At 33.2% G+C, this 24,799-nt stretch overlaps 9 protein-coding genes across 9 annotated transcripts; 3 read left to right on the top strand and 6 right to left on the bottom strand.

The window, feature by feature from the left end:
- Positions 1-388: 388 nt before the first annotated feature.
- DFA_00659 (putative CorA family magnesium ion transporter) lies at positions 389-1,707 on the bottom strand (the record flags this gene model as incomplete). Its single annotated transcript, XM_004358587.1, has 4 exons — positions 389-755; positions 851-1,262; positions 1,332-1,554; positions 1,630-1,707. 4 exons carry the CDS (start codon positions 1,705-1,707, stop codon positions 389-391), a joined length of 1,080 nt encoding a protein of 359 aa, XP_004358644.1.
- A 569-nt stretch (positions 1,708-2,276) lies between these two features.
- Positions 2,277-2,681, top strand: DFA_00658 (uncharacterized protein; the record flags this gene model as incomplete). The annotated part of the gene is made up of 3 exons (XM_004358586.1): positions 2,277-2,376; positions 2,487-2,552; positions 2,629-2,681. The coding sequence occupies 3 exons, from the start codon at positions 2,277-2,279 to the stop codon at positions 2,679-2,681; spliced, it is 219 nt and encodes a 72-aa protein (XP_004358643.1).
- A 181-nt stretch (positions 2,682-2,862) lies between these two features.
- On the bottom strand, positions 2,863-4,896 carry DFA_00657 (uncharacterized protein; the record flags this gene model as incomplete). The annotated part of the gene is made up of 1 exon (XM_004358585.1): positions 2,863-4,896. The coding sequence occupies one exon, from the start codon at positions 4,894-4,896 to the stop codon at positions 2,863-2,865; it is 2,034 nt and encodes a 677-aa protein (XP_004358642.1).
- A 169-nt stretch (positions 4,897-5,065) lies between these two features.
- On the bottom strand, positions 5,066-7,187 carry DFA_00656 (uncharacterized protein; the record flags this gene model as incomplete). Its single annotated transcript, XM_004358584.1, has 3 exons — positions 5,066-5,964; positions 6,029-6,250; positions 6,311-7,187. The coding sequence occupies 3 exons, from the start codon at positions 7,185-7,187 to the stop codon at positions 5,066-5,068; spliced, it is 1,998 nt and encodes a 665-aa protein (XP_004358641.1).
- Positions 7,188-7,523: 336 nt separating this feature from the next.
- Positions 7,524-9,807, bottom strand: DFA_00655 (uncharacterized protein; the record flags this gene model as incomplete). Its single annotated transcript, XM_004358583.1, has 3 exons — positions 7,524-7,800; positions 8,032-9,623; positions 9,769-9,807. 3 exons carry the CDS (start codon positions 9,805-9,807, stop codon positions 7,524-7,526), a joined length of 1,908 nt encoding a protein of 635 aa, XP_004358640.1.
- A 140-nt stretch (positions 9,808-9,947) lies between these two features.
- On the bottom strand, positions 9,948-13,369 carry DFA_00654 (uncharacterized protein; the record flags this gene model as incomplete). The annotated part of the gene is made up of 3 exons (XM_004358582.1): positions 9,948-10,175; positions 10,254-10,600; positions 10,669-13,369. The coding sequence occupies 3 exons, from the start codon at positions 13,367-13,369 to the stop codon at positions 9,948-9,950; spliced, it is 3,276 nt and encodes a 1,091-aa protein (XP_004358639.1).
- A 113-nt stretch (positions 13,370-13,482) lies between these two features.
- Positions 13,483-16,251, top strand: DFA_00653 (uncharacterized protein; the record flags this gene model as incomplete). The annotated part of the gene is made up of 6 exons (XM_004358581.1): positions 13,483-13,494; positions 14,073-14,132; positions 14,357-14,515; positions 14,681-14,968; positions 15,174-15,889; positions 15,960-16,251. 6 exons carry the CDS (start codon positions 13,483-13,485, stop codon positions 16,249-16,251), a joined length of 1,527 nt encoding a protein of 508 aa, XP_004358638.1.
- A 53-nt stretch (positions 16,252-16,304) lies between these two features.
- DFA_00652 (EGF-like domain-containing protein) lies at positions 16,305-21,745 on the bottom strand (the record flags this gene model as incomplete). The annotated part of the gene is made up of 7 exons (XM_004358580.1): positions 16,305-16,316; positions 16,366-19,207; positions 19,373-19,772; positions 19,846-20,485; positions 20,552-20,940; positions 20,969-21,044; positions 21,698-21,745. 7 exons carry the CDS (start codon positions 21,743-21,745, stop codon positions 16,305-16,307), a joined length of 4,407 nt encoding a protein of 1,468 aa, XP_004358637.1.
- Positions 21,746-22,927: 1,182 nt separating this feature from the next.
- Positions 22,928-24,529, top strand: DFA_00651 (adenylate kinase; the record flags this gene model as incomplete). Its single annotated transcript, XM_004358579.1, has 5 exons — positions 22,928-22,939; positions 23,007-23,331; positions 23,394-23,516; positions 23,615-23,929; positions 24,000-24,529. The coding sequence occupies 5 exons, from the start codon at positions 22,928-22,930 to the stop codon at positions 24,527-24,529; spliced, it is 1,305 nt and encodes a 434-aa protein (XP_004358636.1).
- Between the last annotated feature and the right edge of the window lie 270 nt (positions 24,530-24,799).

Below are 24,799 nucleotides of genomic sequence, written 5' to 3'. Positions count from 1 at the left end.
CTCCACCTCTAAACCATAAACATAAACACAAACAAACAAAACCAACCTATTGCCATAGTACTTTACCAACAACAATAACAATAACAATAACAATAACAAAAACAACAAACAAAAAAACAAAACAAAACAAAACATCACAATTCCATTTTTTTCCACATACATACACAAAACTCAACATCACATAGTCAACAACATTAACTCTTCTCCCTCTATCTCTCTTTTATCCATAAACACAAATAAAAAAAAAAATGTATATAGATATCTCTTAATATAAAGTAACCATAATACCATTATGGTAACCTTTTTTTTTTATTCATAGGATGACGATGATGGTGGAGGGGTGATGATACTGTGCCATAGTTGATTATAACACATTACATTATTATTATTATAACCAACCAGATCTTTTAAATAAAAATGCTACGGTGATACCGAAAAGTAGCATGAATAACATAATGGCAATAAAAGAGTAATAATTGTCGACATCCATACCTGGCAGCTTTACATTCATACCAAAGATTCCAGCCAAAAAGGTAAGTGGAACAAAAATGGTCGATACAGCTGTAAACTTTCTCATCGATCTATTTACAGAGTTGGAGGCATCGCTTACCTCTAATGATACACGTGCCATATAAATATTGTTAAGATTGCCAAGTAGTCTTTGTGAAAGTGTCAACTTTTGTAACATTCTCACAACATGATCTTGAACATTACGAAGATATCTAAGTAAACTTTGAGGAATTAATTTTTCATCTCTTAATAATACAGAAATAATTTCACTAAACCAAAACAAGATAATAAATATATTATTAATAACAATAAATAAATAAATAAATATTTTTGTTTTTACCTTTTACCAAAAACTCCACTATGTAAATTGGTAACTCTTCTACCAGCCAAACCAATACGTGTAAACAATTCATCTTGTTTCATTCCACTCAACACTAATACCAATTCATCGAGAGATTGAGTTTCCATCATGATCTTGTCAACCAGATCGATATATAAATCTACAATGCCATCAAGATAGGCATAGATGACCCATGCTGCCGATGGCAATGTTCCAGTCATTGAGTATTTAAGCATTCTCATGACTTGGGATGTAGAGATGAGTGATGCCGAATGAAAAGTAAAAACAAATCGATCGAAAAGTAATATATTTAAACTATCAGATACAAGATTATTTGATCCTTCTTCATAATGTATTTCATTGACCACTACAAATATATGATTTGAAAAGAATTCACATTTTTCTCTTGTTTCTAATAGAAATGAAATGATTATTAATATTGACAGTCGGTCTGTTTGTTTTCAATATGATTCGATCATACCTTGTTTTATAATATCTTTTTTGGTTAAAGCATGAATGCCAAGTAAATCACAAACATCTGAAATATCACTCTCTGATAGTGATTGAAGATCGATCCAATAGTTTGTAGTATCTTTTTTGGCATTATCAGCTGGTTGATGCATTTTATCTTTAATTAATTGTACCAATTCATTGGTTGTTATTCTTGTTGAAGTCGAGTTTAATTGAGAAGTTAATACAATTTGCTATAAACAACAAAAGAACAAAATAAGATTAATCATATGAATAAACTAAGAAATAAATGTGTTCGTTTCACATACCTTTTCTCGAGAAAACATAATATCCTTCTCCATCGTTCTGGTGGATAGGTTTATAAGATCAATTGAGTTGTTATCCATCTTTTTCTTCTTCTTTTTCTTCTTCTTTCTATGTTTTCTTTTTGTACTTGATTTCTTCCTCTTTCAAAATATAAAGTAGTTGGATGTAAATAAATGATTATTATCTTGTCCTGAAACTATAGTGCTATGATATTATAGATAAGGTGTTTTGTTAGTATCTCTCTCTCTCAAGACATATAATAATCAATATTACTACTACAAAACATACCAACCAAAAAATGAACACCTTTTGTTAAGTTAATGTAAAGATAAATAGATTAGAGAGATAGAGATAGATTAGATAGATAAGCTGCTGATTTGAGTGTGTCTATCCCATCGGTATAAATATAGAAATTGTGATGTGATATTGATCGGAGCAATAAAGTGAGGAAATATTGATAAAGACACCTCGGGTGCACTCACTGATGTTTCATCATATTGATTAAAAAAATTAAAGAGAAAAAACCACCACCCTTTCAGGTTTTAATACTTTTCTTTTTAAAAGATAGTTTGAAGTTAGAGTTATTTATTTATATCTGTATTTTGTAAACAACAAGTTGTACAAATGATAAGATAGATAGATAAAGATAATGTCAACAGATAGCAAATTTACATTTTATTTACATTCTCATAGACCTCTAATCGATGTGATTGATTTGCAATGGTCTCAAGATAAACTTCCTAATGAATGTATGTGTTGTTGTTGTTGTTGTTGTTGTTGTTGTTGTTGTTGTTGTTGTTGTAACTTACTTTACACAAGTTGTTTATATTAATATGTTCTTCTTTCTTTCTTTTTAAAGCAATTGGACAATCACTTTCGATTGATACTTTAGTTTCAATATCAGATGAATTTGACGAGTTATTAAGTATGTACATCTAGAATATTAAGAGTGATTCAAATGACACTCAGGACCATAGTAACACTATTTCTTCTTTCTTTAGAAAATAGACCAGAAAGAAACTGGGGAGAACTTGGATTGAATGATTTAAGTTGATATGGTTTCAAACATTCTCTAGAGGTCATGACTTTGGTATTCATTTGAAAATCAATAAGTCAATTTATTATCTTTGTTTGAAATCATTTAGGATAATGGTGAATAAATAATTGTTACTTATTTATTTGACCTTTATTTAATTTAATTTATGGATGAATGAACGGTGGTTGGATTCCACATTTTAACTTGGAATTTCCATTTCATTGGAATTATTATTATCATTATTATTTCCATTGGTAGGCAATTCGTAACCCAAAAATGTATACATACCACGTTGATCATAGTGGTATTGAATATAGAGAGGTCTATACTTTTGGTTTGGTAGATTTCCAGGTTGTTGTTGAATGAAACCACCCAAGATTGAATTATTTTCAACAATCATGACATTAGAGTTATCATTATCCAATCTTTTAATGACCAACTGTACCCAATGACTTACTGGAAAGGATAGTGTTAACTCTTGAACATTGGTACGATTGATGATTTCATCCAATCTAAAACATAACAAATATTCAAACCAAAGTGGAATATTACATGTCAATTGTGTAACATGTGGTGGTAATATTAATTGATTACAATCATCATTATTATCATCATCATCATCACCATCATTAGTTTTTGATTTAATATTATCCAATAGTGAATAGACACGAATTTGGTCATTGTTTAATGATTCGAAATTTGGTAATTGTATGGCCAACGATGTGAGTGTTGTTGGTAGTTGACTAATGATAGGTGCAAAATTATGTGAATAATCGTATGCTTTATCTGCCCAACGTAATAGATTGCAAGTCCATTCTAAAGTCTCTAATTGTTTGGGTAGAGGTACTGAAACTTCACTTTTCCATGATAGGTGTTTGATGGTATCGGGAAGTGTTACATTTTCTGTCATACTCTCACCAACCTTTAAAGTTTCTACCGACGCTGGAATAGATCCTTCTACCAATGTACATGCTTCAATTTGAAGATACTTGATAGTGTTTGGTATAAGACCAGGAGGTATTAATCGTGGAATATATGTATTGAGTTTAAGTTTGGTTAACGATGTTGGTAGTTTGTGCATTTCAGATTCCAACATATGGACCATTGTTTCCAAACTAATGTTCAAGCTGGTTAGTGATTCGGGTATACTGTCAATTTTGGTAAAAGAGTCAATGGTCAAGTGTTGGAGTGATTCCTGAGGCAACATAAACTGCATGGCTGGTCCAAACTGTGTTTTAAAACTTTTGAGAGAGACGAGTGGTTGTAGGTCGACAGGTTGGTCTTGTTTGCCCAACCTTTTAGCAATAATAGAAAGTGATTCGAGTCGTGTCAATGATTTGAACAAGTCTTGTGGAATGGAAGTATTAAATGACAGAGTGAGACGTGTCAAACTTGTTGGCAAGATACCTGGTGGCAAGTCAGTTGTATACAGTTCCAAAGTAGTCAACGACGACGACATTTTGTTAAACGGGATATCTTGAAATGGAATGGGAGCAGTGTTTCTTCCAAACCGAAATACAAGTGATTCCAATCCATGTGGTAGACCAGATAATAGTTCTTTGGTCGGTCCAGACGATACCTTTAAGTCCAATGATTTAATGGTTTGTGGAAAGCTTCCTCCTCCTTCTCCTCCAAGACTAATCTGTGAACATTCTACAACCATTCTTTTGATTAATGGTAAATGATGAAAGTAGTCGGTTGGAAACTCGATGGGTGTTTGACCATGATGGATGAGTATAGTTGTTGTGGATGTTGGTAACTTTAGTTTTGACCAGTCTCCAATGGTGTTCACATTCACATTTGACAATAAAGCAGTCTCTACTTTGGTGTTGTAATATGTTGAATTGGCCGACATTACATCATTATTATCAAGTATATGATAATTGTTGAATCGTTTTGATATTGAAGCATATTCATTTTGTTGGTCTGCTATGACTAGTTGATTGGATAAGGTGTTTTGAAGGATATTGTAAAACGATGGCATACAACTACCCATTTTATCAACAAACCTATCCCAAATATAGTTGTATGCTTTTTCATCAACCAACCTTATATCTTTGAATCGAATGGTATTATTGCATTGTTGTCTAATATTAAAGTACAACTTTTTACAAGTTAACAACATGCATATAAGATCTACATTATCCAAGTGGTTGAGTATCTCTAATACAATAGTTGTTGGTATCTTTGTTGTTATATAGTCCTCTATATCTATCTCTGTTGTGGTTGCCATTATTTGAGATGTAATGTACTACATGTTAAGCGAGTGACCTATGATGGTGATGAACATGTTCATCTTCTTTAAAATTTCTGATAATCATCCCGAAAAAAAATGTTAAAAATGTACGAAAAAACCAAAACATTTTTAACATTTTTAAACATATTTAACAAGAAGTTTATTACTATAATCCTCTAATGTTTTTGTATTTATTTGTGAGATATCCTACAACTGACCATATTTGATCATGTTGTTGAAGAATTTTTGAAGGATCGGAAAATTTGATCCTCAAAGTCGCTTTGCATGCTTCCCACTTTTTCATATGGGCAAACACATTTTCTATGATAATTCTAATGGCTTTAAATCTTTTGTCAGCCTCACCTCTATTAAAACTAGCTTTAGGATTTCTATCGTTAACCAAAAAGTGTTTATACATGCCATGACAACCTATGAATCCTTTGTCTCCCAAAATAAACTCGAGAACTTCGTCTAGTTTAGAATAGAAAGCTCTTGATTCATTGGCGAGGTTAATATCATTTCTTGATCCAGGTCTTGATTTAGACATGAAAATAATCTTTCCAGTGGGAGTACAAAAGACAAGTTTGGTTATTGAGAAATATCCTTTCTTTCCACTATAAAAATTCATTGCAATTTCGGAATCCATGGGAACTGAAATTCTTTGTTCTGATCCATCTGCCACTGATGTAACCATGCAAGATTCATTGGTGTCTTTAACATAAATTGAATAGTGCTCTTTGTCCATTCTTTTTGAAAAATAGTAATCGAAATTCTCTTGGCAGAGAGGATATAACAAATCCAAAGTGTTAGACGTGTATTCTTCTACAGTAGTTTGCGATATTTTAAAAAATGCAGATAGAACAATTCTCTTTGGGTAGTGACGGAGCCAACAAAGTGTAATAAACAACTGGCCCCTGATTGAATACTTTGATTTAGTGCCTCTGGTTTCTGTTTTTGTCTTTTGCAATCGTATAGTGTTTTGATATAAATCTTGGAAATCTTCAAATTTAAGTCCAATGAACGATACTATTTCATCTTCCAAGTACTCTATAATCTTGTTAATTTCTAGAGAAGAAGATATGTGTCAATAATTAATAGTTGTTAGTTTATTTCTTGCCAGAACTTTTACTTTTATCTTTGTCTTTGGCTGCAGCCTTTTTAGCTGGAGCCTTTTTAGTTGTCGGCTTTGGTGGTGTAGATGCTTTTCTTTTCTTATCTGTATGTTGTTCTTCATCTTCTACTACATATCCCTCTTCATCTTCTTCATGGCTGGATTCCTCGTCTGAATCATCATCTTTTCCTTTTTCCTTATTCGTTTCCTTCTTTTCCTTTTTGTCTTTTTTAGGTTGTTCTAGAATAAGGTATCAGTTGTATGTACTTTATAAGTAGTAATAAAAATTATAATACATACTAGATTCGATATAAGCAGACCAGGTTTTACCTGATGATGAACCAAAGTATTTTTGGAAACAAGAATATGTGCAAAAGTACAGATAATTATCCTTGATTGGAGTGAGTGAGGACGCTTTGCATCTTATGCTCATCGTGCATTTGTTTGGACATGATGCACATTTAACCAACTCTTCTTTTGGGCGGTTTGATATTGATTCTTTTACATCATCTAATGATATAGGTCTTGCCAGAAGAGGTCTAACGAGATGAGTTTGACAATATTCATCCGTAATGTGTGCAGGTTTACACAATGTAATTTGTTTGTCGAAACAAGTGATTTCTATTCTGTTGCTGCCTCTCACTGAGTTGGTACAAAATATCACATCTTTCTGCTGCACCTTAAATTGGTTACCAAGTGTGCACACTCCTTGGTCTCCATCAGGAATATCTAGATTAATTAAGTTGCTACTGTTGTTATATGTATGAATATCTGCTTGCTTTAAAAACTCTTTCTTGACATGAAAAGTCTCTTCCATAAAACTATTATCCATTGCAATTGAGGAATTACTTGGTGTTGGTGGTGGAGAGGAGAAGATAGAATTTGTTGGTGAATCATATCTAAATACTGGAGGAGGTGGTTGAGATGTTGTAACAATTGTTGTTGCTTTGCGTTGCTTATATTTTTCTTGCAAGGTTGCATGTTTAACTTTTAATATTTGATGTTCTTTATCTGATTGTGTTAGCTTCTCGAACTCTTGTGATGTTGGGAGAGTACCACCGCATCCATAACGAAAGAGAAGAGAAGGGATGCATGTGTCAAGTAAATGTGCTTTGACATCACAAAGAGGGATAATTTTCGCACAAATCTTACAAATAACAGTTAAAACATCATCCATTATATTGAACTCCTGTAACTAGCACTGCTGATTGATATATACTAAAGTTATACGTTTAAATTAAGGTAGTACTTGTAATGTTTAAAATGTTAAAAATGTTAAAAATGTTTAGATGTTTTCGACATTTTTAACATTTTTTTTCGGGATGGTTATCAGAAATTCATCTAGATTTTAATTTTATTTTTATTAATATTTATTTAATAAAACATTATAATAAAAAAAGACAGTCTTTTAATCAATCTTGGTTATCCAATGATCATGTTTTAAATTAAATTTAAAAACCCAATAAATATTATTTTTCTTCTTTTCTAAATATTTGTATCTATCTCTCTTAAATTATTCTTTATTTATTTTAGTAGTAGGTATTTCATAACTAAAATAAGTAGATTCTTTACCATCTTTGTGATAAACAAGATATAATGGACCATATTTACCATCCTCCATTCTTTTTTGTTTAAAGAATCCACCAAATATAGATTGGTTATCAACCATCATAACATTTGAATTGTCATTATCCAATCTTTGAATAGCTAATTGTACCCAAACTTGTGATGATGATGAAAGGGTCAAGTTTAGTTCTTGAACTTTGGTATGATTAATAATATCATCCAATCTAAAACAAAATAATTTTGTTGTGTGACCTGGTTCTATCCTACAACTCAATCGTTTGATATGGTTTGGTAGTAGTAGTAGGATTGGTTGGTCAATATTATTATTATTTTGATTATTTTTGATATTGTCTGTCATAGAGTATACTCGAGTTTGATTGATAGTTTGAAATTCGGGTACTTGTATTGACAATGAAACGAGAGAAGGTGGCATGTTATCTGTTGACATTATAAACTTATCGGGGGCGCCGAAGGATAATATCATGAGTGGTTTCCAAGTCAATGTTTCCAAGTTCTTTGGCAACGACTCGGTGCGTGCTATGCCTCTACGCCATGTTAGGTGTTTGATAGAGTCGGGTAGAAAAGATGGAGAGGTAGGACCATTGTACCGACCAAGACCCAACTTTTCGACAGATGATGGTATAGACCCTTCGACTATCAAAGCTGTCGATATAGATGCAAAGGAAAGTACTTTGACACTATTGGGTATAACGCCAACTGGTACACCATGAGGACAATTTTGGATTTGCAATTTGTGTAGCGATGTTGGAAGGGGTGTCGTCTGAACGAGAGCCATTAACCTTTCATAAGATATATCACAGATCTCTAGAGATTTTGGTAGATGACTGATTTTGGTCGAGTTGAATGGTAGAGATAGACATATAAGTGACTCTGAAACAGGCAGGTTGATATCAACTTTTTGGCTTGTACTAAACTTTAAACTCTCAAGATACTGGAGTGATTCAAGGTCCATTATAAACGAGTCACGACGAATGAAGAATATTTGGACATGAAGTGTTACTAGATTGGGCAATGGTTTGAAAAAGTCTGTTGGAGGTGGGTTCTCTAGATTGATTTTAAGACTTGTTAAACTAGTTGGTAGTACGCCTGTCGTCACTGTTTTGGATGTGAATTCTAGAGTTGTGAGTGACAATAGATGGTTGAATGGTAGTTGGTTGAATGGTATAGTCCTGCCAAACCTGAGTGTAAGAGATTCAAGTCCACTTGGCAAACAGATTTCATTTTCATAGTCACCGATTTGATCGATAGAGTCATCTAGATGAATAACCAATGATTTGATCGTGTTTGGTATTACTTGGTTACTTGTACTTGAAAGATCGAGGCATTCACAATCAATTTCCAAGTGTTCCACTGTCGATGGAATAAATGACTCCAAATTTTTAAAGGTTGATAGGTCTCCATTACTTTGTTCAATGATCAGTTGTCTTGTTGATGATGGTAATGTGATGTAGTCCAAAGGGTCGTATCTAGACACTAACAATACCTTTGAGACTTGATTATTATATTGTTGTTGATTGTCAAAATTGAATGACATTGATTGTTGACTCGATTGACCATTGGTCGACTCGTCGTCGTGCAGCACACCATCTATAACATAAAAGTTGTTTAACCTTTTAGATATATCAGATACTGCGTTGAGGAGTTCAGGACTCTTCTTTGCAATGACCAATTGATTGGATAGAGTGTTTTGAAGGATACCTCGAAACGATGGCATACACCTCCCCATCTTGTAGACGAGTGGTGTGAAATAATCTAAACTATGATCATCGTCTGATGATGTATAGTCTTTTCTTTTACCAATGTACTGTAACCCTTTGAATCGAATAGAATGGCTGTATTGCAGTCTAATCTTTTCATATAACTTTTTACAAGTCAACAAACAACTAATTAGATCTACATTGTCTTCAATCCTATTGATTATATCTAATAATATAATGGTTGGTATCTTTGTTGTTATATAATCAATTTCTTGTTGTTGTTGTTGTTGATCATCATTATCATTATCATTATTATCTATATTCATTATCTACATATATAAATATAAATCTAAAAACATGGTTAATGTTTAAAACATATATATACAGCTGTAATAATTTTGGAATCAGAAACAAACAAGATGTTTTTTAAAAATATAATTAGAAATCAAAAAGAGTTTAATTTATAATATAAACTCGAATAATCATCTTTCTTTGTTTTTCCCATACGTCCATTTAAGGTAGGTATGTTGAATGGATTTATTATTATTATTATTATTATTATTATTATTAATTAATTATTATTATAAGTTGTTCAAAATAAAATGTACATTTAATATTATTGGAGGATAGTTGTGTGTTTTTGTTTGTAACCTTTAGGCCATGCTTAAATCGCCAGTTGGTTTATCACTTCCACCATTTGTTTCTACTCGTACTAGTTCTAGTAAAGATGGATCACCTTGTTTAATACCAATACACCAACATCCTTTAAATGTAAATGTTTGAGTATCACCTGCTCCCAATATGCATTCTCCTCCCAATTCATCACTCATTCTTCTATGTGATTCCAATACCAAGTCACTAAGTCCTGTATTCTTTAAAACCTAAAAATAAATAGATAAAAATAATGATTAGATTTCCGTTTAATATCTTTTTTTTTGTTTCTTTAAATGTGAACATACAACAAAACCAATTGTTTTAATCATTAGGAATTGATCAGATGCTGGTAGTAATAGATAAAATCTATCTTCGAGATAGTGTTGGTCATCATCGATTTGATTCAAATCTGCTCCTTTGATCATTCCATTGGTTGTGACGGTTTGTTTGTCAATCTTGGTCGATCCAGCCTTGTCAAATATACCAGCAGTCAAGAATCTAATAGCTGTGTTTTTAATTGATCCCATACCATAGGGTCTCTCTCCAAAACTACTTGCATTTTGTCCATTAATTATAAAATTATATCTTTCACCTTCAAATAAATAACTAATATTATAAATTGGCATATAAATAGTTCTATATGTAATATTATCTAGAAAATATAAATAAATATTAAATATTAATAAATGAATAATAATTATTTTTTGAGATCTCTCATACCAAAAGTTGTAGTAGTTTCAGTATCAGCTACAGTATGTGCCAAATGATCTCTTTTTAATTTTTGGTCATTTCCATAACACTCATTTCTTTTAATCTTTGTTTCAGCATATTTCCAAGCTTCTTCCCATGAAATCTTTTCCAATGGTTTTGCAATTTTAAATAAATTTGGATCCTTTTTTAAATAGCTTTGTTGTTGTTGATTTGGTTGTTGTTGATTATTTTGATTTGGTTGTTGAGGATAAGATAATAAATTTTGATTACCACCATTTAATTGTGGAGAAACTGGTAAGATATCAGTGATGGGGAAATTTAATTGTGGATGTTGTGAATGGAATGGTTCAGTAAATTCAATTTTCCAATTGGCTATTTCCTTTGTATCGACATAGGGTGGTGGGTTATCTGTTGATATATGATTGCTGTTTTGTTGTTGTAGTATTTGTAGTTGTTGGTGTTGTTCATTCATATTTGAACCAATAGGAGAATATACCAAAACATCATTATGAGATTGAGTATATGGATGAGATGTAGCTCTACTCCATTCAATCTCTTCAGTTTCACTAAGAGATCTTCCACTATTACCATCGACAACCAACGCTTGTTGTTGGTTGTTTCTGAGATGACCAACACGACCTCTATGAGTCGATGTTACAAGGGCAGTAAAAGCATAGTATGGCACAAAGAGATAGGATATCTCTAGTGTCTTTTCAAGTTGTTCTCTGAAATTGGTTGGTGCAAACCATAGTGACTTGTACCACTCTTGGAATATATTGACTGCTTTTGTAGGTGACACTACATATGGTAGAATAGCCACTCCATTTGGTTGGTTGTGTGGATACATCATATGTTGGGGTATTTGTACACTATTTCGATTATTGCTATATTGTAATAGGTTTGGTGTTGATTGATAATATTGTGGTGGTGATGGTTGATATTGTTGTTGTTGTTGATAATAATGTTGTGATTGACGATGCATCATCAAATGATGTGGATGAGGTTGTTGTGATTGTATTGGTAATGGAGGTGATTTATAAACAATTGGTTCTTGTTCTTGTATTTGCTCCACCTCTTGTTGTTGTTGTTGTTGTTGTTGTTGTTGTTGTTGTTGTTGTTGTTGTTGTTGTTCCTCTTGTTGCAAAGGTTGAACATTCTCTACATAAAGTTGTTGAGTTTGTGATAATCTTGTTGTTGTATGGCTACCACCATATGATTGATCTTGACCAATTGTATAATGTTGTTCTTGTGTTTGATTAGACATCATTAAATAACTATTATCAGTTTCATATGTAATATTATTATTATTATTATTTGAATATGAACTAGTACTGGTAGTAGTGGTAGTATCCATTTGATCATTGTTGTTATTGACACCAGTATTTTCAGTAGAGTAGTAATGTATATCTGTTGATTTTTCAAGACTGACAAATGCAGATGACGATGATGTTGATATTGGCATTGACGATGCAGAGGTTGTAGTAACGGTTGTTGTATCCTCCATTGCGTTGGTTGAACTTGCAATTGTAGTAGATATACTAGTTGAAATGGATGATGCCGATGGCAAGAGGTTGAGCAATGATGAGAACCAACGTGATTTTCTATTATTCTTCTTTTCACTCTCTTCTATTGCCATTGCTTCCTTTGCTCTTTCTTCAGCTTCAGCTGCTGCTGCCGCTGCATTTTGGTTATCCAATTGAATTTGATCGTAAATAGCTTGCTGTTCAAGTATAAGATTTTCTTCTTTTTCTATTTGGTCTTGTTGTTGGTTGTCAACTTGCTCTTGATCTTGTTCCACTTGATCTTGTTCTTCATATTGTTGTTCATCTTCTTCCATTTGGTAACTTTCAGTGTTGTTGTTGTGAAGATGGTATTCATCAACATCCAATATCTCTTCTTCACTTGGTTGTCCATCTTCTCCTCCATCATTATCATCTCCTTCCTCTTCTTCTTCTTGTTCATCAAGTACAATAAACTCTGATACAACTCTATCAAACTCTGGTGACAATGAAGAACTATCTTCGCTTGATGCAGTTGAGCTTGTTGATAGAGTAAGATCAATCACTGGTGTCACCGATGCAGCTGCTTGTTGTTGTTGTTGTTGTTGTTTTTGTGACTCAACACTTGTTGTTCTACTCGTACCTATAGGGGTTTGTTTCTGTGCTGTTAATCTTGCAGAAGAGGTAGTTGTTCTCGTTGAAGATGATGTCAACGTAGGTCTTGACGTGGTAGTCGTAGTTGTTCTACTACTTGGTATAGTTCTACCCGACGATGATGATGTTGTTGTTGTTGTTGTTGTTCTTGTTGAAGTCGGAGATGTTGAAGAAGTTGATGTGGTAGACAATGGTTTTCTTACAACTCTTGTAGTTGATGTACCGGTTGTAGTACTACTACTAGTTATAGGAGGTGTTCTACCAGTTGTTAAGTTTGGTAACGATGCATGTTTAGAAGTGACAGGAGCTCTAGGTACCGATGTAATAGATGACAATGGTTTTGTCTTTAATGTTGATGTTAATGTTGGTGACGATGTAGATGATGTAGTCGTCGTCGTCGTCGTAGGTACTCTTTTACCTACAACTGCACCACTACCTGTTGTTGACCTACTCGTACCAGTTCCTGTAGTTGTTGCAGAGGAGGATGAAGAAGAGGAAGATGATGAAGAAGAAGTAGTTGAGGATGGTTTGGAGGAGGATGATACCTTTCGATCCATCTCTCTATCTATCTCTATCTATCTCTATTTCTCTATTTCTAATATCAATATTGACTGAAACTGAATTTGAATGATAATGATGATTTATTATTATTTATTGCAGTAGCAATAATATGAAAGCAAATGTCTTTTTTGCTTCTTTGCTGTCTCTATTGAATTTTCGTTGAATAAAATTGGTGTAACAAAAACAAATATTTGTTTGGTCCCACTTAATTATTTGATACTATGCAACCAACAAAGAATTTAGATAAAAAGAACAGTAAAGTGTGGGGGTGTGTATGAGTCACCATCAATCAATCATTGTAACCCTTTTTTGGTAATTGATCATTCACTTCAATGCATTATTGAAGTTCTTGTATTGGTGATTGTAATCATCACTTTCAAGCAATCAATATCGATTGATAGGATATGAAAGGTTCCCCCCAACATAATATAGTTACTCGCATGCATACACCTATCCTCTTTGGGCAATCAAATTCAGACAACCTTGTATCCAAAGGTAAGTTCACATACACTCTTTAACAATCAGCAAAGCAGCTAATATTTTGCTCCCTTCTATTTTAGTCAATAGACGGCTACACAGTAGTATTCATTGGTCTAGCAACAGTTATATCGTAAATTATTAATAATTTTATATTAGAAATTGATATTAATTATAATCATTTATATTAATAACAATATATAATATTATTTATATTTATAGAAACCATTTCAAAATAGACAAAGTGATTCAATAGACAAACCAATCAGAAATCCATCCACCGTCTTTACGCATTGGAATTTGTAAAGCTAATTGAAAGACGTATTGCTCAATTGTGAGGCCTCACAAATCAAACTCTTCAGAAAGGAGCCAAAGTTTGGGAGGAAGATGGTCATTCCAGCACCGGATGCTGAGACAGCATATTAATTTAACATTCAGTTAGAGGAGAAACATTTATATCCTTCTCATCTTTCACTATTCTTTGGGGTTAGATGATTTTGTTTTAGGTTGTCATTAAATTTGAAGAGACTAAATTGTTTGACGATGAAACATGGTCTTTTAACTTTACAACAATTCAAACCCCAATCTGTAAATATGCTGGCATGGTGAAGTATCTTAAAAGACCATGTTTCAATCTAATCATTACTTGTGCCACCATCGTCAAAGTATGTAATTATTATTATTTTGTATTTTCCATCCAAAAATCAACGAAATTCAAAATAATTTTAGACAAACACAAAAGAAAAGACGAACGAAGCGAAATTGCTCTGCTCTCTCACATCCTTTGAAATCTTGTTTTATTGTTTCTACATTTACAAATATATATATAGTACAGTAGATTAGTTGTTATCATGTCGAATAACGATACAGTACCTTCATCATCATCATCTACAACAGAAAATACAGCAGCAGCAGCTACAGATGTCGTTGTTGGTACACATCAGGTTACGATGGGTTTCACAGAACCAGTGTACGAGCTTAGAGAGTTGACATCTGACTTTTTCCCAAACAAGATAGGAGGTAATCCTGTATGTTGTCGTAAACTAGTAGAATACTACTATACTATTCTATACTATACTACTATCATTTCAATAAAGAGAATGTTTATTAATATTAATGTATATTGATTTCCTTTCCTTTTTGTATTCAATCAATGAACAGGCATGGTTAGATTTAGAACATATCCCAACAAGAGATCAGATGATGTGTTCGAGATGTGACTCTCAATTCTCTTTTTTGTTACAGGTGCGATAATATATTATACAACATTAGATATATATAAGAGATAAATATATACTAATTATGATTATTGTCTCTTTATAGTTTTATGCACCATGGAGTGATTTTGAATATACATATCATCGTACTATTTATTTGTTTTGTTGCAAGAGTGCACAATGCAATAATTACAAGGTATTTAGACAACAATTGCCGCTTGACAATCAAGTATATGAGATTGATCAAGAAGAGAGACGTTATGACGACGATTTCAAGGTAGACGAGAAAAAGATGAGCAAGAGACAGGTGACATGCGAGTTTTGCGGTTTACACGCCACCAACAAGTGTGGCAAGTGCAAGCAAGTCAACTATTGCTCCAGAGACCATCAATCGATCGATTGGGAATTGCATCACCGTGAACACTGTGGCAAGGCAACCACCTTGTTGCATAGAAAGAAACATCAACATCATTTTAAACAATTCCTCATTATCTGCGAAGACGATGAATTTGAAAACTATGATCCACTCACTGCCAAACAATATATCAACGAGGATGACGAAGACGAAGACGATTATGATCTCGAAGAAGGAGAAAATGAACAACCAAAATCAGCAACTGGTAATGAATTGGTACCTATTTCATCCAATGTACAAACGGGAGAGGTCGATACACATGCTCCAGGTATGGAAGATTACCAAGATTATCTTGGTGAAACTGGACTCAAAGATGAATTCTCTGAAAGAACATTTACCAATATGAAAGATAGAGAATTATATCAATTTAAACTTACTACTAAACCTGATCAATCTCAAGTTTTAAGGTTTGTAAAGAGAGAGACAGAAAGGAGTATTAAAAAATTATTTTATTAATATTTATTTATATGTTTGTAGATATTGTAGAGAAGATAAATATAGAGTTTTATGGGTAGCAGAGGAAAATAAACCAAAGGATTTAACAACAGATATTCCAAAATGTTCAAATTGCAAGAGTGAAAGAAAGTTTGAAATGCAAATTCTACCACAACTCTTACATTTCATCGAAGTCGATAGTGACAAGTTGGCATCATTCAATGACATTGATTTTGGTGTTTTAAATATTTATACTTGTTCAAGTTCATGTCAATTCTCAAATGAATCTGGTGTAATTGAAGAATTTTTATGGAGACAAAATTTTTCAAAATAAATAATATAAATAATATAATAATAATAATAGTTTATTCTTTTGATTGGTTTATTTTAATTTAATATCTAAATTTGAAATTTCTCTTTGTCTTTTTAATTTTTTCCTTATTGTTACAAAACTTGCAATGGCAACGGCAGAAGCACCGATAATTGAGAATACTACAATAATTGCTATCTTCCATGCTGCTAAAGATTCACAATCATCTTTAGTGTCTGGTTGTACGAGTGCTGAAAATGATGGATCAATGATGACACTATTTTCAAAATGAGGACAATTGACAGCTGCCAATAAATTGTATTCGTCATTTGATGTGGCTACATCGAGGTAGAGTGGGTCATTTGAATCGAGGAGTGTAATACTAGTTCTAATGACACGTTGATCTGATAATAGACGGTCGGCAAAATTGGCATTCATCACTGATCCACCATTCTTTAATTGGAAAAAGTAGATTGATTCACCCGATGTGGTGGTGGTAGTAAGGGTAGCCTCACTCTCTTGACAATTATAAGTAGAGTATTTAGGTGATTTGGTATTGAATATGGCTTGTATAGTGTTGGTATTGGATGTCCAAGTCCAATTTGAAATAGCTAGTTCATATTTGACAGAATCGCTTGGCATTGAGATTGTCTGGCCCGCAAATACAATATCTTGTGATTGATTGTAATAAGTGACCGTGACTTGCAAAACTGCAGTGTCATTTGGGAACATTCCTTGATACAGTTTGACATTTGAATCACCACCATAGTTGTTGGTTACATTCCATTTGGTAGTACTTGTTTTGAGGATTTTAACAGTGGTCTGTCCGTCGATATCTAGCTCTCTGAGGTGACTAACCGCCACTGTAAAATTGACTTTAGATGGTAATGTAGTGTTTCCATTACCGTCGGTTGAGGGTGGGGTACCACTGCCACCACCACTGACAGAGCAATCTTGTGATGATTGGTATCCAACTTCACAAGTACACTTTCCAGTTGTATTGGAGCATGTACCATGACCTGAACAATTGTTTGGACATGCTAGAGGTTGTGCATAGAGGAATGCATAATTACTACCTGTTAGGTTATGAGCAGTCACTGTAACGAGGAGTGTTTCATTTAGTGGACTATCAACACTACCATCATAATGACACACCAAATGAGTTGTATCCAACAAGTAAGGAGAACCACATTCCACAGAAGCAATGGAAACTGTCAAATTATGTCCATCTCCAAATGACACACCTCTAATGGTCACATTGCCACCAACTCTTTTAAATACAGGTGAAGCATCTAGAATGACAGGTTCAGCATATTGATAGTTGATAATACCAGTTGTTTGATTGGTTGATTTAATTTCAAAGTCAAAATAGTCATAACCATTGGGAACATTACATTCTATTATAGTCTTGTTTAAATCTATGTATCTATATTCCATTGAAATGTTGGTTTGATTATTATTATTATTACTATAGTACATAATATCAAATGGTATGGATTGACCAGATGAATCAGAGTTGACTAGGTAGAGACCAGTGATAGTCATTTTACCATTGGTTGTGTATGGTATTGGTTGAACAGACTTTATAAATGGACGTATATTTAAATCCAAGTCATTTGATTGTAATCCATCAATTACCAATTTGATTTGACTGTTTTTAGAATTGTCTTGTATCTTTATGACAAGTAACTGAGGAATATTCTCTAACCACGATGGTTGGATAGTGGCATTTTGATAATCCAAATAGATATTGTCTGGTTTCTGACCAAATTCATTACCCAAAATAGTAATAATATTGTAATTACTAATGGTTGCATTTGGGTCAATTGAAATGGCAGTAATAATTGGACTAGCACAAGTATACAGTAATCCATTTGACATTGGTCTCTCACCAATTTGAACTGACAATTGATTCATACCAGTACCACCAATCTCTGTAAAATAGGTAATAGTTTGAGTATTATTGACGATAACCGGTTTGTTTAAATAATAATCGTTGGTATGACTATTGTAAATTTGTGGTGCTGGTAAGGAGGTCTGGTTGACTGGATCCCAAGTTTCGAAAAATCTACCTGAAATGGTAATGTATTGACCCCAAGTTGTAATGTTTTGGTTGGGTGTGATCGAGGTGATGTATGGAGTGAATGCAAATTCAATTGAATCGGCTGGATAGTTTTGTGCTTTGATTGATATGTTTCCACTGGACGCTTGGAGAGGTAGTGGATTGCATACAATGAACGTATCGTTTCCTTGACAAGCTATATTCGATGCATTACCAGCTGATATGATCAAGTTGGAGACTACACCAAAATTATTTCCATAAATCTCGATATAGTCTTGTACTTGGTTTACTCTCTGCATGTACGGTGTCTTGAAGGTCAGGGATACATTCGAGTTGGATGGTTGACCTGATACAGTCACCACAACAGGCTGTCTTCCACTTCCAGCAGATACTGTACACGCTATACTCGAGTGATTCACCAATACACGTACAGAGGTGCATGGGATTGACCCGACCGAAACCTGAATCAAAGATGCATCAGTGTAGAAATTGGTACCATTGATTTCAATCTCTCCACCAAAGGGAGACAGTTCTTGGGTGACTGCAGTTACGAGTGGAGCTGCATAGTAGTAGTTGTACACGTTGGATAGCTGCTTGCCAACAGTCAGCTGCATTGCAAACGGACCACCCGAGCCTGGTGGAACAACACACGCAAACTGGCGATGTCCAACAACTATAACCAACTGGCTGCAAGTCAATCCACCGCCAACCGACAGAGACACGTTTGCCAACTGATTCCAAAGACTGCTACCATAGATATTGATAGTGGAACCTGCAGTTAATCCTCCTGGAATCGAATCAATCTTTGGCGCATTGTATTGGATGAATTGGGTGTTGGCAGTGGTAGACACTCCATCGATGCTGACTGATATCGCGTATGGTCCATCAATGCCGATTGGAACATTGGCACTCAGAGAACTAGCAATAAAGTCACGCGTATAGGTAAGAGTCGATCCTCGGTAGGTAACCACCGTCGCACTAAACTGGGTGCCATAATTGTCCATCAGCAACGCGACAGCTCCACCACTCGAGTCTACCAAGTTGGTAATATTGCTGATAAACTTTGGTTGACTCCCACCATACTCTGTCAGGGTCGAACCAATTGTCGTGAGGACTGAAGTGCCAACTATCTTGGTTGAATACATCGACCATGTGATATGAGTGGTTGTAGTCCACCCAGTTTTATTTGGTGCAATCGGAGCATACAACCCTCCGACAACTTCTTGACCCACTCGAGGAGCATCCAAATAATAGTATTTTTGATTGGTTGGTTGATAGTATGCACCTTGCCAAGTATCCCATGAATGTCCCGGTATTGGAAGTGGCAAAGTCCTATTTAAAAATACATGTAAATCCACATTATTGACTACTCCACGATGTCCAACCTGACCATCAACCCTCAACTTTGTTGCATATATTTCATTATCATCCCATGTAGTATCACTAATAAATCCAGAATAAAATAATTTATTCTTTGCAAAGTCTAAAATAATAAACAAAAAAAAAAGATTAATATATTATTATTTATAATTATTTTAATATTATAATTTACATACATAAAGAAGCTTTAAAAGATTGAAATGAAATAGAGTCAACAGTGATTGTAAGAGGTAATATTTTGTTTTGACCTAGAGCACTAGCTAGTACACATTTAATGGCCTGACTAGGTACGATAAAGGTGACAGTATTACACTTGATGGTTCCATTACTGACCGAGACTGATATCTTGGAGGGATCATTTCCAAGGTTATTTCCAGTCACTGTGATAGTATCACCTGCATTGTATGCAGGATAGATGGTTGAAATGAATGGACTTTGGTATTGATAGAGAACAGTGTCATTCTTTCCACCACTAGTGGTAGAGGAGTCGTAGAAAAAGACAGAATACGATCCTGTTTGTGGAGGTAATGTGCAAATGACCGATGTAGAGTTGATAATCGATGTTACAGGACACTGAAATTTGGTAGAAGGGGTTGATTTCTTTGTAAAGTTGATTTGAAGCGTTGAAAGTTGATAACCAACCAGATTAGTGATGACTATTGGTCCTCCCGACGTTTCAGCCTGTTGCATTGCCGGTTGACTCAACCCACCATACTCACAAATCCATGTGGTAATACTTGCAGTATTTGCATTATTATTCCAATATGATATATTATAACTTGATGATGTATGAAGAAAATTCTCTCCTCTTCTTAACTATATATATATAATTAAGATAATGTTAATGTATGTTATAATATATATATACTGTAAAGTACTTACATTAGGTTCTAAAATACCAAAATGACAACAACGATAACATTTATCAAAGAATAGATTATACATTGGTTGACCTTTGAGTGGACCTTCGTTGTAGTACCATAGACCGACCTTTGAAGGTGCAGGGTCATCTCTTCCACCGATCCAAGATGCGGTATTGTTGACTAGGTTCGATGAGAGTGCCCATGCCCACTCTTCGTCACTTGACCATTGTACAATGTATCCTTTGTAACCTTGATAGGTACGATTAGAGCAATCCCACGTAGCATTGATCGCTGTGACTGGTCCAGCTGGCAACCAAAACTTTTGATACCATCTACCTGTAATCGGACTCTTTATACTAACTTGTGTAGTTGCACCTTGAATAATTGCACCTACAAACTGATCGTAATCTATACATAGACATAAAATCAATAATACAATGGTTTTCGAAAATACCAAATGAGTTTGTGAAAAGCGAGGGTTGGAGATGAACATCCTCCACACTCTTTTTTTCCTAAGTATCGAAATTTAAATATGATTATACCAAGGTAACTGTAAGATAGGTATAATACTATTAATAGATTTTATAACTAAAATTTTAAAAAAGATGATAAATATGAACTAAACTAAAACCCATTCATCTTATAACCTCATCGTATCATGAAAACAAGATTTGTTGTTGTTTCGGAGTATCTTGAATGGGTACGGGTATGCGTGGTTCCCAACCAGTGCGACTTCGGAGTTTGAAGAACAAAAATTTGACGAGGTATTTTGAAAGATACCCGATACTTATTCGGATTTCTGAGCACTGAAAAAATCATTCATCTGTGGAGGTTGAGAAGGAGATATTTTTTCTGAACTCGATTTGTCTAGAAAACTTTCTCTAACTTCTAACTTTCTTTATTTCTTTTCTTTTCGCTACTCTTCAAGGTATCGAGTTTTTTGAAAAGTTAAGTAATTTTAAAAAAAAAATATTTACTTTATTTTTTTTTTGAATCTGTTTTATTGAACCCTAAAAGAAGGCTTGTTGGACCAAATTTGGAAGGCTTTTTTTGAGTTTTGAGGTGAAGTTGAGGATTTAATTTAATTTTAATTTTTTTATTTGAATGGTTACATCCTTTAACGGATCATGGTGCATGGATGCTGGCTTGCTCCGACAAAACAAACTACTCTTGGTACTTTGAATTCTTCAGTACTTGACAAGGTTAAATACATATCAAAATATATAGAAATATAGAATAATAATAATATTGTTGAAACACCAACAAATACAAGCTCAATGAATTTAATAGTTTACAAATACAGTCATTTTACTGATATTTATCATACTTAATAATAATAATAAACATATAAAATTGAATTTATAAAAGTACCCTTTTAAATAATATATAATATATCATTAATTCATAAAGACAAGATAAAAACAAAAAAAAAAGTAATAATAAGATTTTAAAATTATAATAATTATAAAGATATAAAAGTAGGAATCAAGGAATAATACAATCATACATTTAAACAATAATAATAATAATAATAGTAATAATAAGATAGTAGGATTTTTAATTTTTTATTTTCCCATTTCCATTTATTTAATTATTTATTTATTTATTTGTTCTATCAATTATCTCAAACATTCTCAAAACCCAATATTATTCAATGTCCAAACCCAATATTATTTTTGGTAACTACAACGACATCTAATCCAACTAGAATATTATCTGATTGTATCGGATGGATAACCAACCACTCGTTAAACGATCGAGATATTCATTCCCTTTCTAGAAATACACCCATTCCATTCCATTTAATTTCATTTTCCCATTCCCTTTCTCCTTCCTCCTCATCCGATCAAAGAATAATAATAATAATAATATTTGATCCATATATCAAGAACGACCAACAACCCTAAACCTTAACCTCCCCCTCCTCTATCATTGCAATCTTGTCAAGATTAAAGTGCCGCGATAAATTTGGAACACCCCACTCCCAATCACACACTCCCTCGTTTGTGTATCCATCATCACACTGATTCAACCAACTGATTCAATTTCAAAAATTTAAGCTTCTCACCACCCACCCACACTCATACCCAATCACCACCAATATCAGACCCTAACCACTGATCCGTGTTTTCAATCAATCAATCATTATCACTGTGCTATTCCAAAGTTGATCCACTACAGATCAAACGAACATTTTTCCGTTCCACCATTCCTCATTCTTTAATTCATTCATTCACATTCTAGTTTAACAGACTTTTTAAATCTATTTATCAATATCAATATATTTATTTCTTTGTATTTTTATTTCGTTCTTAATTAATTAATAGAATTATTTATTTATTTATTTTTTCATCAAATCTAGATAATACAATATAGATCAAATATAATTTAAAAAATGTTGGCAAAAGTATGTTTATATTTATAACCCTTCCACCCACTTGAGTTTATTAATATGCCATTCAATTAAACTTTAGGGAGCAAGTCATTTAGTATCAGAAGTTATTGCAACTTCAACAAGATTAACACAAAGAAGAGCTTCTATTGAATTACAAAAATCAATTCAAGAGGGATCCAATACACATATCAGAAGAAATTCAATTTGTGGGCCATGTTCTGATGGTCCCGCTGATCTTCATCCTCCCACCAACGGTGTAATTGGTGGTAGTGGTCATTCAACTGCATTTACAAGTTTATATCATACATCTAAACCAATTCTACCTGATATCCCTGCAAATGATTCATTTATGATTCCAACTATTTTGGAAAATGGAAATCCAATTTGTATGTCATACAAACAAAGTACAAACAAAAGAAAAGAATCTTTTATATCTAATTTATTTAATTTATTTAATTATTTTTAGTGAGAAATCCTATTAAAGAAGAAGAATCATTATTTAAACAAATACAAAGTCGAAGAAGAGCATCACTTGATGATTTTGTTGGTAATGGTACCAAAACACATCGTAGAAGATACTCATATGATGGTAAATTAGATTTATTATACGGTACACATTATAAAATCAATTTGAATATTTAACCCTTAAACATTGTTCATATAATATTAATTTAATTATTATTTTAGGTCTACCATCGAAAAGAATGGAAAACATATCTGAAATTAGTATTGGTGATATTTCAAAACTCAATCTAAATAGTACTTTGAAACAACAAATCAAAGAGAATAATGTAGTTGATATCGATGCCAAGAGAACTTTTGATCAAGCTTGGGGTAATTTGGTTAGAAAATATGGTGTTCAAAACTTGAATCTTCCAAAAGATGTAACTTGGTTGTTGGGTGGTCCAGGTGCTGGAAAAGGTACAAATACTGCCATTCTACAAAGTGCACTTGGTATAGAATCTAAACCAATTGTAATGAGTTCACTTTTAAATAGTGATGGTATGTTTTACAGATAAATAACTAATTTTAGAAAACAAATACTTACTTTTAAATTTTTGTTTCCTTTTAGAATGTCAGGCACTAAAAAAATCAGGAAAATTAGTAAATGATACAGTTGTATTGGAAATGTTATTAAAGGAAATAACCAAACCTGATATAATGGGAGTACGATCAAATGGAATCATTATAGATGGGTTCCCAAGAAACGCCAAACAAACCAGATTCGTAGAGATGTTGTATGACAAGATTGTAGAGTTGAGACAACGTATCAACCCCAATGCATCGTTACCAAAGTTTAGAATCACAGTTTTACACGTTTCTGAAAAGGAGAGTGTCAGTCGTCAACTTGGAAGAGGATTAAAAGCACTCCAAGAAAATGAAAAGAGAAAGACCGACAGCCTCCCTCCCATCGAGGTCCGTGCCACCGATATCGATCCACAAGCTTGTAAAGGTCGTTACGATACCTATCTCGCTGAATACCAAAATGTTCAAAGACTTGGTAAAAGATTTGATTACACTGAAATCGATGCCAACGGTTCCAAAGATCAAGTTGAAAAAATAATCGAATCAAAGTATTCCCAACTATCTATTTATAATTAAAATCGAATCGACTCCGACCATGGTCTATGGACTACCCCCCCCTCCCCATCTACCTAATATTCAATCAATTGAATATTTTTTTCACATATTTAAATAATATTAATATTATACCTCATCCAATTCCAAAAAAATGATTAATAATAAAATAGTTTTAAAAATCAATAATAATACTTTGTTTGTACAATATATTTTAATGTGAATAATATTTAGGTCGTTTATTTAATTCCCTAAACTTTTGTTTAATAAATATATATTTTGATTTGAATTGAA

Source organism: Cavenderia fasciculata (genome assembly GCF_000203815.1).
Source record: "Cavenderia fasciculata unplaced genomic scaffold Scf_Dfasci-F-a-25c12.r2-5, whole genome shotgun sequence".
NCBI lineage: Eukaryota > Evosea > Eumycetozoa > Acytosteliales > Cavenderiaceae > Cavenderia > Cavenderia fasciculata.
This window is presented reverse-complemented; position numbering and strand designations above follow the sequence as displayed.